General features: G+C 41.7%; 1 protein-coding gene across 4 annotated transcripts; it reads left to right on the forward strand.

Annotated features, from left to right (window-relative positions):
• The first annotated feature begins 485 nt into the window (after positions 1-485).
• LOC119745769 (ubiquitin-associated protein 1-like) lies at positions 486-13,736 on the forward strand. 4 transcript variants are annotated; one of them, XM_038222366.1, is made up of 8 exons: positions 486-616; positions 2,595-2,818; positions 5,243-5,361; positions 5,648-6,580; positions 8,086-8,139; positions 11,177-11,380; positions 12,083-12,184; positions 13,316-13,736. In XM_038222366.1, exons 2-8 carry the CDS (start codon positions 2,779-2,781, stop codon positions 13,445-13,447), a joined length of 1,584 nt encoding a protein of 527 aa, XP_038078294.1. In that variant the 5' UTR covers positions 486-616; positions 2,595-2,778; the 3' UTR covers positions 13,448-13,736. The 4 variants fall into 4 exon arrangements, with proteins under 4 accessions (XP_038078294.1, XP_038078297.1, XP_038078295.1 ...); XM_038222367.1 differs by having other exon boundaries at positions 487-635; XM_038222368.1 differs by lacking the exon at positions 486-616 and adding an exon at positions 1,049-1,066.
• The last annotated feature ends 1,050 nt before the right edge of the window (positions 13,737-14,786 follow it).

Below are 14,786 nucleotides of genomic sequence, written 5' to 3' on the forward strand. Positions count from 1 at the left end.
TTCATAGGCCATCATAAAGAATAAGTTAACTGGACAATTTTTTCCAAGAGTGTGATTCTAATGTGACTTTGTCCGCAACTGCGCCATGTAAGTTCCGCTCAATTTTAGGCATCGGGACAAAGGTTTGGCATATTTTGCCTGGCCTATTTAGAGAGTCATGACAGTTCTAAACACTAAATTGCTAATGCTATCGGTTTGTGACGGTTTTTACTCGCTGGCACATTCATATGCACAGAGCAATTGAGGCTTATTGAAAACGGCGGTCCCATGGTCAGGCTGGAAAATTACTCATATAACTCTGTTAAAAAGTATCAGATGTGGACAATTGATGTCTCATTTTAAAGTGGAAAGGCGTATCGCATTTCGTTAAACATGTATTTTGTTTTTTTGATTCACTCTGTACGCGCCGCCACGCCGGATGTCAACACAAAAGATCCCATGTGCGCGCCGCCATGTTTTGTGTAGTGGCGCAACTTGACGTACATGTACGTCGCGTGCAGTGATGTCATCATATACACGTCTAAAAATAAATAATGACACTGCAGAAACTAAAATGGCTGCCGAAAATCGTAGAGAAGGAAGCGACACTGGCGAGTGAGGGTATCGCGAATGAGTGGTAAGGCCTACGATAAATTGTAAGATTTAACATGGTTTTGGGGGCTACTTTTCCAGAAAGAATAATTTTGTTCATAGGCCTAGGTCTGAATTCGCAGGTATTGCCGCTTTGGTTGTGTAGCTATTCTGAACATGACGATGGTGACACTGAGTGATGTGATCAACTTGCACTGCCATGCTTCAGTATGCTGCAGGTTGCATAGCAGTGTTGCACTGCGTATTAAACTCAATAATCGTGAAGTCATCATGTTTTCTTGGAAAAAATGTTGCAACCTGACGCCACTTCCGTGATTGTGTACAAAGTTTATGGAAAGTCAAGAAAATTGTATTAAGTAGGCCTACCTATCAATGCCTATTGATTCCCTAACAAAACCGAGATGATATAGGAAAAAGTGGCATCAGGTTGCAACATTTTTTTCCTGCCAATTTTGTTAGAAAATAGACAAAGCAGGTGAGAACGAGAGACTAGTTTATGTTTTAAGTTTTTATTTGTTTTTATTTTTATTAATTGCATATTCTACTTGTCTGCCATCATGTTAGCAGTTTTTTTTCCCATGGAAGTATTTTTTTGTTAAATATATGAAATCAAGAAAGAACAATTTCAACTCATGAATGGACATGCAGCCTTTTGCTAAAGATAATTTATTGATTATTTATAATGATTTTTGACATTATCCTCAAATTTCCATCAAATTTTGGAAAACGTAGGTCACTTTTTCCGTCTATTTTTAATGGAAATTTGAGGGTGATTTCAAAAATAAAAAAAAGAAAGAAAGAAATGATTCAACACACATTACATGTATAAGCCTACATGTCTGTTCACATTTTAAAAACTTTTTGGGTGGTTTTAGGTACTGTAAAAAAAATTTACAACCATTGGAAAAACTGCTAACGTGATGGTAGCAAAGTGTGGTCATACTAAAAAGCGTCAACACAGCGTCAACACCTCCAAAGGGCTTTCAAATGGACAAAACCAGTATTCAAACCGTCAAGTATGGGCAAAAATGAAATTTTGGCTTAAAATCAATCGGTTAAACGTCTGAAAATTGCAATTTTCAGTTCAAGAAAATTGGCTCTCCGTGCAGTTCCCAAATCGGCAGCCATGTTGCCATGTCAGCGCGGACGATACCATTACGCAAAAGTGGTAATAACATTATATAATAAATCAACAGAGGGCGGTCGTTACGTGTGAATCCGCATAAGACGACATGATAATTTTATTACCTGCACATCCTGACATCCATATCTGAAATGGTGTAGTCCAAGCTCCGTGCGAAGGCAAGATGGCGGACAATGGCAGTGCTGCTTAGATATGTTTTTTTGCGTGAAAAAAAACCTCCATTTTCGTAACCAAATGTAACCTCTGACCCACAGAAAATCTTTTTAAGTCTAAACTTTACAGTTCTATGCCCTTTTCGTCAATTTAGAATGCGCTTTGGAGGTGTTGACGCTGTGTTGACGCTGTGTTGACGCTTCTGCGTGTGTTGACGCTGTGTTGACGCTTATTAGTCGGCCGACCACCGTTGGAAAAACCTAACTATTTTTCAACTACTGCTCCAAATTTACCATTTTTTTCCAGTCCAAAAGTTGCTATTGGTTACATGATCATGAACGGCTGCAGGCCAGCTAGACTGGTTCCCTTACCTTACAATTTTCCGGCATCTATAAATTGATCCATTTCATCTTTAGTGGAGTCAGGGAACCAGACTTCTTGAACATTTTTTTTTTCTTGGTTTTTCCAGTATTTTCGAACACAAAACTTCAAACATGTCAGTGTAACAATATTTGATATATTATACTAACCCCTCAAATAGTTCATTTCTGAAAATTACGGCACAAGCCAATGATGTACATTCCCTTTAAGCTGGGACTGCCCAAGTTGGGACTATGGCCTACGGGTAGTTGGGGCGTAACAGACACATAATTGGTAGGAAAGCTCACTGAACTTGGAAAGTCATGACTGTCGGTTTTGCTTACAGGATTCAAGAAATAAAGTGTCAGTCACTGTAAACATCAGGTAGATTGCTTGCAAATTGCCTAACTATTCTGTAACTGCTGTTGCATGAGGAAGTAAAGAACCACCATTCGGCTACACACACATCAAAACGGATTGCCGTTTCACATGTGAAGTATCAGTTCTGGGAGGCGAGGAGTGCAGTTGTCATGGCCTACCACTCCCAGTCGCTGGGACGATCTCTCTCAGGTATGAACTGTGCCAGTCTGAAATATTTATTGCTCTCTGAACACCGTGCTCTTCCTCATTTTGCTGTGACATTAAAAAAAATATGGGAATTCTAACAAATGCCATGAATGTAAACAGAGCATATGTAATCATGAATTTGTGTACCTGTTAAAGGGAGCATCCCAACTTCAAAAATATAGCAACCTCTCTTCAAAGTATTTTTTCAAGAGTGAAAAAGCAATTGTATGGTCACTTTTGGAAAGTGACTGATGTTTCAATTGGATTGAGCATTCTATTGGACCGCTTGTTTAATAGCGTACATCTGAAGTAGACCCATAGAGCTATATTAAATTACTAGAGCGCTAACTCTTCATTCTTGCGCGCAGAGACGCTTTGAAGCTGCTCTGGGCGCAGACATTTTGAATTCACATGCGTGTTTGTAGAATACAATCAAAATAGTAGATTGAATTTTAAAAATGTACTCTAAATGCAACGCGCATGTAGAAAATACGCAAACAATTTAAGCGAGTTATGACGGTTCAAAAAATGTCACGTCGAAAAGCATCTGCAGCGGAGGGACGCGCACACGTTGCGCTGTTTGCTTAGAGCAAAATGAAACGCTCATTTACTGATCGTGTGTTTCGTTTTTGGGCGTATCGGCTTCGATGACGCGCCGGTATGGAATACAAACGCAGATATGCAAATAGCCTTACAAAAGCCGTACAAAATTTCGAGTTTTCCCATAGGTTTGTGCACAAACATGGATGCGCCCATCAGGCATTACTTTGTACATCGAGTTAGCGCTCTAGTAATTTAATATAGCTCTATGAATAGACCCTACTGAAAGAAGTTGTATACACCATATGACGATAACACACGTATGTCTACAAAATTTGTGATGCTGACGCATGATACTGACTGCCTTTTAACAAACTGTTCTACTTTTCATTTGAAATGGAACATTAAAACAATATTGATGCTTACCTAAGGGAGCGTCTCATAAGTCGGGAACGTTCGCGGTCCAATGGAACGTTCCGTAGGAACGCCAGGAGTTCCATCGGGAACGTGCCGTGTTCCCGATTGAACGCGGGTGCGTTCCGCGGCTTGAAGGGAACGCACCGAGCTGCGGTCCAGCTAGAACGGGGAGGGAACACCGTGTTCCCGGCGGAACGCTGCACGGATGGGTATTCGCGCTCGGGTATACGTGAGTACGTCCGTGCAGCAGGACCTGGAGTCAGAGTTTAGTTTCAAACGTGGAATTTGTCTGACAAAAAGTATATCGTCAATAGTAAGCTCTGCTTTATCTTTTTCTATTTCTATTTCGTAAAAGTATCGCATAGAACCATGACAAAACATACAGGCCCTCTCGTTCATTTTATCAGCGGGGCTGTTTTCGAGATGAAGGCTATATTGTTTGGAAATGATTTGTTTGTAATTCAAAATCCTTCACTCTTTCTACGCTGTTTTGTCGGGTGATTTTAGTAAACCTATTACGCACTAGTGTCAAAGACACATTTTGTTCTTGCATGCATACTACAAACATGCGCCCTGTATTAATTGTAAACGTGAATATACAATCAACGTAGTGATGTAAAAGTTCATGGTGAAATTTCACCAGAGAACTTCACATCTTCCGTACCAACAGCCACTGTGTTTCGTAATCGATTATATTTAACAGAAATTCACTTAACATATTTCGAAATCCCCATACCCCTTCTCTATCTACGATTTTTTGGGGGAGATTTCCCTTAATCTAGTATGCATTATCAAAGTATTATTAAACAAAATATTGTTCTTGCACAAGTATACTTTGACGTGAATACACACTCACCACAGCGTAGCGATTGCAAGTGATGTGAGGTTCGGGGCTACCGACGTTTCACCACAGAAACGATATTTACATCATTAGATTTACCAAGATTCCAACCGCATTAACAATCACTCGTACCTTGTGTTGAACTATTTACCCAAACCATCACAGAAATTTCATAATCACGTCCAAATATTATATATAAATCCTCAAAAACAGGCAAAAGCTACCGTTCAGTGACGCACGGTTTGCCGGAGATTGCGACGCCATTTTTCCTGACGCAATATGGGCAAATATTCGAAACTGGGCCATCGTATACGGGCTATGCTAGGAACACTCTGCTGGAACGCGCAATAGAACGCGTGTTCCCGACCGTTCCGCTGGACCGTTCTCGCAAAGGGATTTTAACGTTCCAACAGAACGGTCCCGTGTTCCCAATGGAACGCCGGAGCGTTCCAGTTCGGGAACACGCCGTTCCAATGAGAACGTTCCGAGCGTTCCAACTTATGAGACGCTCCCTAAAACCCATGATGTCAGAGGTGATATGGTCCATACACGTAAATGTTTACCACTGGGCTACCAACTGTAAGGATTGTGAATGAAGTTTTGTTTTGCTCAATTTACCCAATTTGTAGTGACCAGCTTGGAAGGCATTCAGGTGCGTCTTGGGGAGCGATTCAGACCCCCAGAAAAAGTTACCTTACCTCCGGGTTACAAGGAACCCAACCCATCTGCAACACTCAATGCAACCCAGGTGAGAAAATAAAACTAGGACAACAGGGCCCAACATCATTGCTTAGTCATGTTAGTAAATTATTACTGGCTGTGTTTTAATTTTCATAACCCTTAAAAAAGTACTGGACAGTTAGATGTTGGATTTCAGCAAATTTTGGAAAGCAACAGCAATGCGAAAAGTTAATGTTCTCCTTGGAGATTTACAAATTTTATTCAAAGGTGAAATTCAGTGAGGGAAGAAATGGCATTGAATTTTTTTTTTTATTCATTGCTGAAGTTTTGCCATTTATGTTTCCAATTTGCAGTACTCCTTTGAGACGGAGCGCACATTCCTGCAATTTCTCGACGCCAAGCGAGCCTCAGATGCAGCCAAGGAGGCAATCAAGCAACAGGCGAGGGAAGAACAGCGCGCTGCGGCAACAAGCCCTGTCCAGCTCCCTAACGGAATCTTGCAACCGACCGCTGCAAAAACCAGTAAATCAGAGCCCAAAAATCACTCCATTCCACCAATGGCGAGCTTGGGCGGTGACATCATGAAGCCGGTACCCTTGGCCACCGCTAACACACCCAGCAGTACCAGCAGGCTACCGGCCGGGGCTCCGCACCGCAATCAGAACTTTGACTTTGCAGATTTTGAAAACAATGCTTCGGATCCCTTCGAGTCAACGGAACTGGAAACAATCGATGATCTTGAGGAGCTTAAGAGCGTGCTTGCTTTTACTCATGTCCCTGCCCAACCAGGATCCGTGACTTCTGAACAGCCGCTACGCTCCCCTGATCATTCCCTTGACATGGAGGTTGACTCCTGCCCACCAGAAGTGACAGAAACAGCGACAGTTAGCATACAGGCCTCAGAAAAACTTGTTTCATACAAACCGGACAAACCTAAGCCCCCTAGCAAACCGCAGACACTATCGACTGGGATGAATGGACCTAATTCTCAACTACCCAAGGGCCAAGCCAATCTGAACCCCTTGCCTCAATCCCCTGAAGGAAACCCGGACCCTTTCGTACGGAATCCCCTTCCCCCGATTAACTCAACTATAAATGACAATGGTTTGGCATTCAGTCCAGGGGATGGTGGGCCATCTCGGTTGATCGCTAGAGGTCCCACCACGGATCATTCGGTTCAGCCCCTTCGTAACAGGTCACCGCCCCCGAGTTATGACTCTCAGGACTTTACTTCAGCGAGTAACCCCATGATTAGTCCCATGGATCTCCCTCCGAGTTACCCACAGGTGAGTAGTTGGACCCATACGGTGTTCACCCTTATTGATGGGTCTGCTCAACAGAAAATACTGCTGAAAAAATTTGTTGTGTTAAGGGGAAAAAGTCAGTTGAGAATCGATCGAAAGCATTATACATTGTGTGACTTATTAGCGGATTAACTGTTTTTTGCTTCGCAAACTTTTTTTTTTTGTAATGAAACTCCCTCCCCCTTCCCCCTGGTTCTCAAAAATCCACACTAGACACTGCAGCCCAGAATACAGGAAGAAGAAAATGAACAAATGCTCCATTTAAGAGTTGGGAGGAAAATCCCGGAATGATATTCCATGGAAACTTACTAAATCACACAGAGACTGAAAAAAGAACCTCAAATGCACACATTAACCTTGTTAGGTTTCGAACCCGGGTCAGGGACTTTGGAAGGCGACCTTAGTACCACTGTTCCAATCTGCCTCCCACAACCAGTTCATGCTTTCTCTGTGAGCATTAATACAAGTACAGCATGTACATGCTTTCTCATTGAGTATTTCTTGCTGCGTTGTGTATGGAACACCTCACTAGTGCCCATTGAGTTCAGGGACATAGTCAAGTACATTACAAGTCCCTGCAAGTCCATCACAAGTTATCCAATCCCAATTCAAATCACGAGCTATGCAAATGAGCTTTGACAAAGGCATTCCTTTGCTGTTGTTCGGCCACTGTTACTTGTGACTGGACTCGTGAGTTACTTGTGACTGGACTTGTGATGGACTGGGCTACATGTGCAATCCCTGATTATGTCACCGTTTGGCAGTGTTGTAGTCTAGTCCATTACTAGTAGATCACAAGCCTGCTTACACGTGAATCACAAGGCCATTCACAGTTGCGTACAGTTCATTTTAAAGGTACAGTCCATCATTTGTTATTTGTGCATTTTGTTCGTTTGAAGCAACAAAAGTGCTCATCATCTAAAGAAAGGTGCTGAACAACTAACCTGATGAAATTTCAGCTCAGCTTCATATTTCAAGAAAAACAACATTCTAGGATCTCGATTTCAAATCAAAAGTTGCTGAATCATGTTTTGAATTGGGCTTGATTTCAGCATCTGAGACATGTTCTTACTGAGCCCATTGCAGCTACGCAATGTCGCGCACTGATCCGGTGAATTATAGCAACCGCGTGCGCGTGTGAGTCGTGTCAACGCTTGTGCGCACTTCGTCGAATAAAAAAAACGAACTACTAACAGAAAAAAGGCCTTCTTTTGTTGATTTCTTCAAAATGACAGCTTGCCAGAAAGAATAACTTCACAGGGAGTTTAGTTCCCTTACTATCTTTCAACTAAGTATGTTTTTCAACAATAATTACGTCAGTTACTTTTTGGATAGCTGCAAATGATGGACTGTAGCTTTAACAGCTCGTGACGCGACTTGAATTATGATTGACATGTGATGAAATGAGTACTTGCACTGGGCTTGACAATGACGTTGTGTGGCGTGTCTTAATGCTTGTTTGTTGACAATTGCTCCTCTCCTTTTAGAGTGTTTCCCTTGAGACAATCAGCTGTACGCCTCTCCCAGATCTTGACTTTGAGGTTAGCCATGCATGTTGCATCCCCTGCATCACCATTTTTTGTTATCATCATGGTGCTGTGAAAAATGCTACAACTGCCGTATTTTTTCTGATTCATGAGATTTTGTTGGGCAGATTTTCACAAGTTTGCTCACCAGCTAAGTGAGAGCTCTTACCTGATGAGCGCGCATCTTACCTGAGTGGTACGATGTTTGGACTAGTAAGCAGGGGGTCATGGTTCAAATCCCATCAAAGCTTGGGGAGCATTTCCTCACAAGCTCTTAGAAAGTGCCAAGCTCGCAGTGCTCATAACGTTACATTGGTGAAGGGAAATGACAGTTTAAATCCATTTCATTGGTCCTGCTATGTCACATGTTGTTTCTGTCTCCATGTTTACACGTGAATTAAAAATCCATTCCCTTCATACACAAGCATTGTTGTGCACATTATAACCTCTCTTTCCCCTTCACCTTTCTAATACACACTTTCAATAAACCCTGTATTTGAGTTACTAGTCCCGCTAGTAACACAAAGAGCCTTTCCTGTAACCCTGCTGAATCTAGCAAATTCCCAATAGTTGGGACTTTCTGTCAGAGCATACAAGATGTTGTGTTTTAGCAGTTGGGTCTGTTTGATCCAGCAGGTGTTACCACCTGTGTTAGTAGAATCTTTTGAGTTAAATGTGGTGCTCACTAAAATGCTTCAAGCAGGATTACGTTTACTAATGAAGGCTATGGCAAAGTCTGTACCTGAAATCATATCACAATTCCTTTATTTCTGTTGTATTGTTCGTTTGGTGTCTTGTGTCCGATAAATGTGCACATGGGTTTGTAACTCTGTAAAACTGTAAGATGGGTGTTTCTTTTTGTAATTTTTTTTCACACAGTATTGTGACTTTTCCTTTCTAAAACAGCATGGACTGTAACATAGTGATGTGCATTTTTATTATAAATGATGGAACTTTACATCTTTGTACATCAAGATACGTGATATGGCCCAGGTTGGGATTCACCTGCACTTTAGTATCTTTCATATTTAATCATAATGTAAAAACAAGATTAGTCATTTTTGCCTTAGGCCCCCCCAAAAAGGCTCCGGTTTCTGGTATGCGCGCGCATCGCTGTAGCCATGCACGTCGGCAAAATGAAAAAGTTTTTTTTTTCAATGTGAGATGATGTCTCAAAACCGCCAGACTCACTGGTTTGACTATCATCCTGCTGCTGCACAAATTTTAATGTGTTTTAAGATGGGGTTACGATCGAGTACTATAAGCTATTTGTGGTCTCTCTGGGCTCCCATATATTTTGCACTGAATTTAGTCGGGCACCATTTGCAGTCATCAGCCGACATTTGAAGGAAAAAAAAGTATTAAAAAGCCACGTTGCCGCACCACTTTTGAGGCAAGCTCCATACCAGAAACCGAAGACTTTTTAGGGGGCCTTATACAACATCTGTTAGACTGTACTCAGTCAGCACACATACGTTTCATGGCATAGTCACTAAACCCAATCCAACATACCACTCGTCAAACAGAGAATTTATTTGCTCATGTCATTGTATCTGGACTACTGAAAATGACAAACTTGTGGGAAAAATTAGCATACATAATTACTAATGGTAGGGCGGTGGATTTGACCAGATGTTGTTAAAAAAGGACTCATTTGAAATGTTCCCCACTTTATAACGGATGATGTGTCACATGGATAATGGATGATATTTTACATGGTTACTGATCAATTCACAAATCATTATCAAATTTGCATTTACATGTACAACATTTGCAATAATTACCATGGATTTATTACTTTATATTCACTATAGTAGTCCAGTAAGAATTGAGGAGGACCCCAACATTTTAGTTAACAGGCAAATTTTGGTGGCAATGCGTTTACTGGGACTCAAGCCATCTCCCGAACAATTCAACCAAAATCAACCTTGGGGAAATATGTTAATTAATTAAAAAACAAAAGGGATGTGCCATATATAATTATTAGAAGGCATGTATTTCCGACATCTAAGCGAAATCCTACCCTTTGAATGAATGGGCAAGGATCCTTGCAAGTTTTCAACTTAAAATATAATAGCAAAGGTGCAAACTTTGTGAAGATTATGACCAAATTGATTACGATAAAAGCCTATTAAGAACGTCATTGTCGTCATCGTCATTGTCATAATCATTGTCATCACCATCAAAATGCCAAATTACTCCCACCCTCAAAACTTGTAAAACTTTTTGGAAAGAGATGCTCCTAATAGATAATAAAAAACTAATTCCACTTTTTCCACCGAATACCGTTTGATAGTAGTGAAAGGGGGGGGGGGGGATTGGGATGGCAACCATGTAAAGGATTTTGAGTAAACATTTGGTTAACTAAAAATGTTAAGGTTGGGTACTTTTCAGGTCAATTGTTACTGGACTAATATCCGAACCCTTTATTTATGTGACCTTCTGTAAAATGAACAAACAACCTATTTACGAGAAACCACTCCCATTTTTCATTAACCATGTATAGTAGCCAACTCGCTCGCCTCGCAAACCCACTTGCTCCTGAGCTGAGACAGGAAATTACAGTCAATTATCTTGCTCAGGAACACAAATATGTTTCATTGGCTTATTTTAACCTTACTCTACATCAGAAAACTGCGCCACCACTTACAGCGTTCACTTTAACCCTCCTGCTGTTTGAACAGTCACAGACAGTCCAAAAAAATCAATCCTGTCCCATTGCCATGCCTTTTACACAAGCTAGTCACCAACAGTCAGATCATATATCAAGCAAGCACTGTCACTAGTCAAATTCCATCAGCAGACAAAAGCAGGCAAGAAGTTGGCACAGCTGGCTTATCAATCACCTGCAGTCGAAGCATAGCTACATCAAGTTACATTTATAAACAGTCACAGCCAGTCAATCCTGCTTTATGTAGACTGGAAGCTCTTAACTGTTGAAAACAGTCACTTGATTGATTTTGACTGAAAGGACAACTTTCCACAGAATGTATGTTTGCATAGGAAGGTTAATCAATGATATTGTTCTCTTGTGTGTTTGTCTTTTCTTTAGAATCTGAGTCGGTACACCCCCCTCCCGCCCTCCCCCCACCAGTCCCGGACAAACTCTGTGGACCACGGCCAAGCCTCGCCGGATCCGGTCTTTGACGGCATGAATTCCGAGGATAGGAACTTTGTGTTGACGATTGCGTCGATGGGGTTCCCTCGATCCCGTACAGCAAGGGCAGTACGTGAGCTTGGGCACGATGATAGACTGGTAAGAAATACCACAGAAGTCTGAAATAGTAAACAAAAATTGTGACTCCTCCAGAAGTACTTGGTTCAAATGTACAATCGCAGTTAAAATACAGTATCATGCTAAGCATTGGTACATGTATGCATGTCAGTTTGTGGTTTAAACCATGTAGGGAAATGCTCTGAGGTCCCTGAACATAACACCATTACTAGAAACCCTGTCTGCCCCATAACTTTCCAAATTAATCTTGGTTCTCTACGAGTCATGTATTCATCAACATTTTACGAAACCTAGATGTGTACAGCACTGCTGGGCGAGTAACTCGATTACTCGAGTATTCGCGAGTAGTTTATGCTACTCGTTGCTCCACTTGTGGTTTTCATCCACTCTGGTACTCGTCCTGGCGTGAGTAGAAGCAGGTACTCATACTTTGTGTCGACGGAGGTTCATTGTTCCCATCTTTTTATCAAGTTAAAGCCCCTGACGGTTATAAACTATTTACTGCAAAACACGTCAGCGGCCCATAATACCGATCGCCGCACGCAAATTTTAACCAGCGCGCTTTGGTGCACCTTTGACTGGTGTTGCAGCTGTCGCATGTAAAACTTGATCATCACGTTTCGAAGGTCAACTATTAGGTCAAATGCAGATTTGAATAATTGAATACTGAATTATTTGAAAATGGACACCCTACAACAATCTGTTGCGCCTTTTACCCCACAGGTCGTGGAGTGGCTTTGTGCTGTGGATCATCTATGCAGCATGGGTTTCCAAGAAGACAAAGTTGAATTCGCGCTCAATCTGCAGAACAATGACCTGAAGAAGGTAAGCGAGACACACAGTCTGTCTGCTGAGTGTATGGTAGTGTTGTAATGGAGGTACTTGGGTTGGTTCACAAATCATCACTTGTGGGGAGTGTGATGTAGTGGTTAGTGTTTATGATTCATGATCAGAGGGTCAGGGGTTTAAATCCAGCTGCTGGTCATATGTTGTGTCCTTGGGCAAGCTACTTCACCCCCAATTGCCTCTCTCCACCCAGGACTATAAATGGGTACCGGCATTAGCTGGGGAGGAACCTGCGATGGACTGGCATCCCATCCAGGGGGAAGAGAAGCATTCTCAGTCGTTCATGCCAGTGAATCTGGAGATAAACCATAGAGCTATATTAAATTACCAGAGCGCTAACCTTCATTCTTGCGCACGGAGACGCTTTTGAAGCCGCTCTGGGCGCAGACATTTTGAATTTATGTGCGTGTTTGTAGAACACAATCAAAATAGATGGATTGAATTTTAAAAGTGTACTCTAAATGCAACACGCAAGTAGAACATACGCAAACAACTTATTAGCGCGTCATGACAGTTCAAAAAACGTCACGGCGAAAAGCATCTGCAGCGGAGGGACGCGCACACGTTGCGCTGTTTGCGTAGAGCAAAATGAAACGCTCATTTGCTGATCGTGCATTTCGGTTTTGGGCGTATCGGCTTCGATGACGCACCGGTATGGAATACAAATGCAGATATGCGAATAGCCGTACAAAAGCTGTACAAAAGTTTTCCATAGCTTTGCGCACAAACATGGATGCGCCCATCAGGCATTACTTTGTACATCGAGTTAGCGCTCTAGTCATTTAATATAGCTCTATGAGATAAACGCAAGACTTGTGGGCCATATTGGCTCGGGACAGTCCACCACAAGTCAATCACAAGTCATCCTGTCCCAAGTCAACTCACAATCTTTTGGAGTAAAAAAGTGACACAGACATTCCTTTGTAATTGTACATCCCTTATTATTTCTGACTGGATTTGGGAGCAGACAAGGTTGTGATGTACTAGAGATCCGTCAAGTGTACCTTTAGATATATGCACAAAACTAGATAAAAGAGATTGTGCTTTCAAACATAAAAGCTGGAGGTACTTCCAACTAATTTTCCTGTTCCTTTTTCAACCCATCTGCAGGCTGAAGAATTCCTCCTCCTTAGTCAGCGATTCGAAGAGTTGGGATTCAAGTCGGAGGACATCAAACGGGAGCTGATAGTCCACGGAAACAACGAGGACAAGGTTCTCAATGTCTTGACAGCAAAGAGCTGAAAAAAAAGGCCAAATTGAAACCTCAAAAATGCATTTGTACTTTAAAGCAAAGGTTGTCACAAGCTTAATTTGACTCTCTTATTTGGCAAATGTAAATGCAAAGGCACTTTTTACCTAGACTTACATCACTTAACCCTAAATCCCTGAGCATTTTGTTTAATAGGGTGCAACCTCAATCCTGCAAAAATCTTCCAACTGCCGCCATGTAAAAATTGCATACAGCCTCAAACCTCCAAAATCCTCCGTTATTTCTTGAATGTGGTCCTGGGAGGGGTGACCACTGCCTCAATCCTGCAAAGTCCTCAAGCAATCACTGTCAGTTATGTTGAGGCAGAGCCAGTGACATCCTGGAGCAGTGCGTAGGATTTCATGTACAGTCTAGGCCTAAATTTATGCACGGCTGAGCATAAACAACACAAGGTCCGGCCCAAGACCTGGACACAGTGCATCCTCCAAAATCAGCCACACAGTTTTGCCATATTGCCTCAATCTTGCAAACATTATGCAAAGATGATTTTTGGAAGATTTGGGAAGGTTAGGGTTCAGGTAGTGATGGCACCATGCACCTGTAGGAGGAAGCAATAGTGGTTTAAGTTTTATCCTGGGGTAGTTTTGGAAATCTCTGATTTGTCACTGGGTTTCGCATCATTGTTCTCTGTTACATCATGTGGGTTCCTATTTAATATTTAAATTTGGACAGTTCTTGTCGGATTTAGTGTACTGAAAAGGAAAGGATGTTAATACTTTTGGGATATATGCTATAAATATTATTGTGTCGTTTTCCACCAGTATTTTTAAAGCTGAATTTTTTGCCTTTTTTGGGGGGAGGGGGGTTGTCTTTTTCTTGTTAAGTTTCCTTAAAGGACAATGCGTCCTGGAAAGCACCCAATCGGGCTACAAAATGCGTTTTAAGTGAAACAGTTGGAAAGAGCATTTAAAAGTAGAATATAAACATCCACACAACCATCCTTTAAAAATTGGCAGTTTTTGTGTTATCCTTGGGAGGAGGAATGTTTACTCTCAAAAATGGAGCTGTTTTGGTGCTAGTCGTGAATCCGGTTGCACATGCTTCACCATTGCATCACATGCTGATGACATACAGGAAACAACGCATGTATTGGTACTGTGTGTACTGTGTGTACTTGCACATTATACGTACAAGTACAGTATGCGTACAAGTACACGTACATTGAATCGTCTGACAGAGGCTGGGGCAGTGTCCAAGAAGGAGACATATATTTGATACGTACACCTATGCATCAAAGTGTTCGTCGCATCAGAGGTAAACAATTGGTTTGTTTGTGTTTTTTCTCAAGAACAGGGCAACATTAGGTTAGTT

The sequence above is a fragment of the Patiria miniata genome, unplaced genomic scaffold, assembly GCF_015706575.1.
Source record: "Patiria miniata isolate m_02_andy unplaced genomic scaffold, ASM1570657v1 HiC_scaffold_7, whole genome shotgun sequence".
In the NCBI taxonomy this organism is placed as follows: domain Eukaryota; kingdom Metazoa; phylum Echinodermata; class Asteroidea; order Valvatida; family Asterinidae; genus Patiria; species Patiria miniata.

Excerpts from the sequence above, each read along its gene's own strand:
- LOC119745769 (XM_038222366.1), top strand. The coding sequence starts at position 2,779 with ATGGCCTACCACTCCCAGTCGCTGGGACGATCTCTCTCAG. Across the intron at positions 8,140-11,176 it reads TCCCAGATCTTGACTTTGAG|AATCTGAGTCGGTACACCCC; the intron begins GTTAGCCATGCA and ends TCTTTTCTTTAG. Across the intron at positions 12,185-13,315 it reads AGAACAATGACCTGAAGAAG|GCTGAAGAATTCCTCCTCCT; the intron begins GTAAGCGAGACA and ends ACCCATCTGCAG.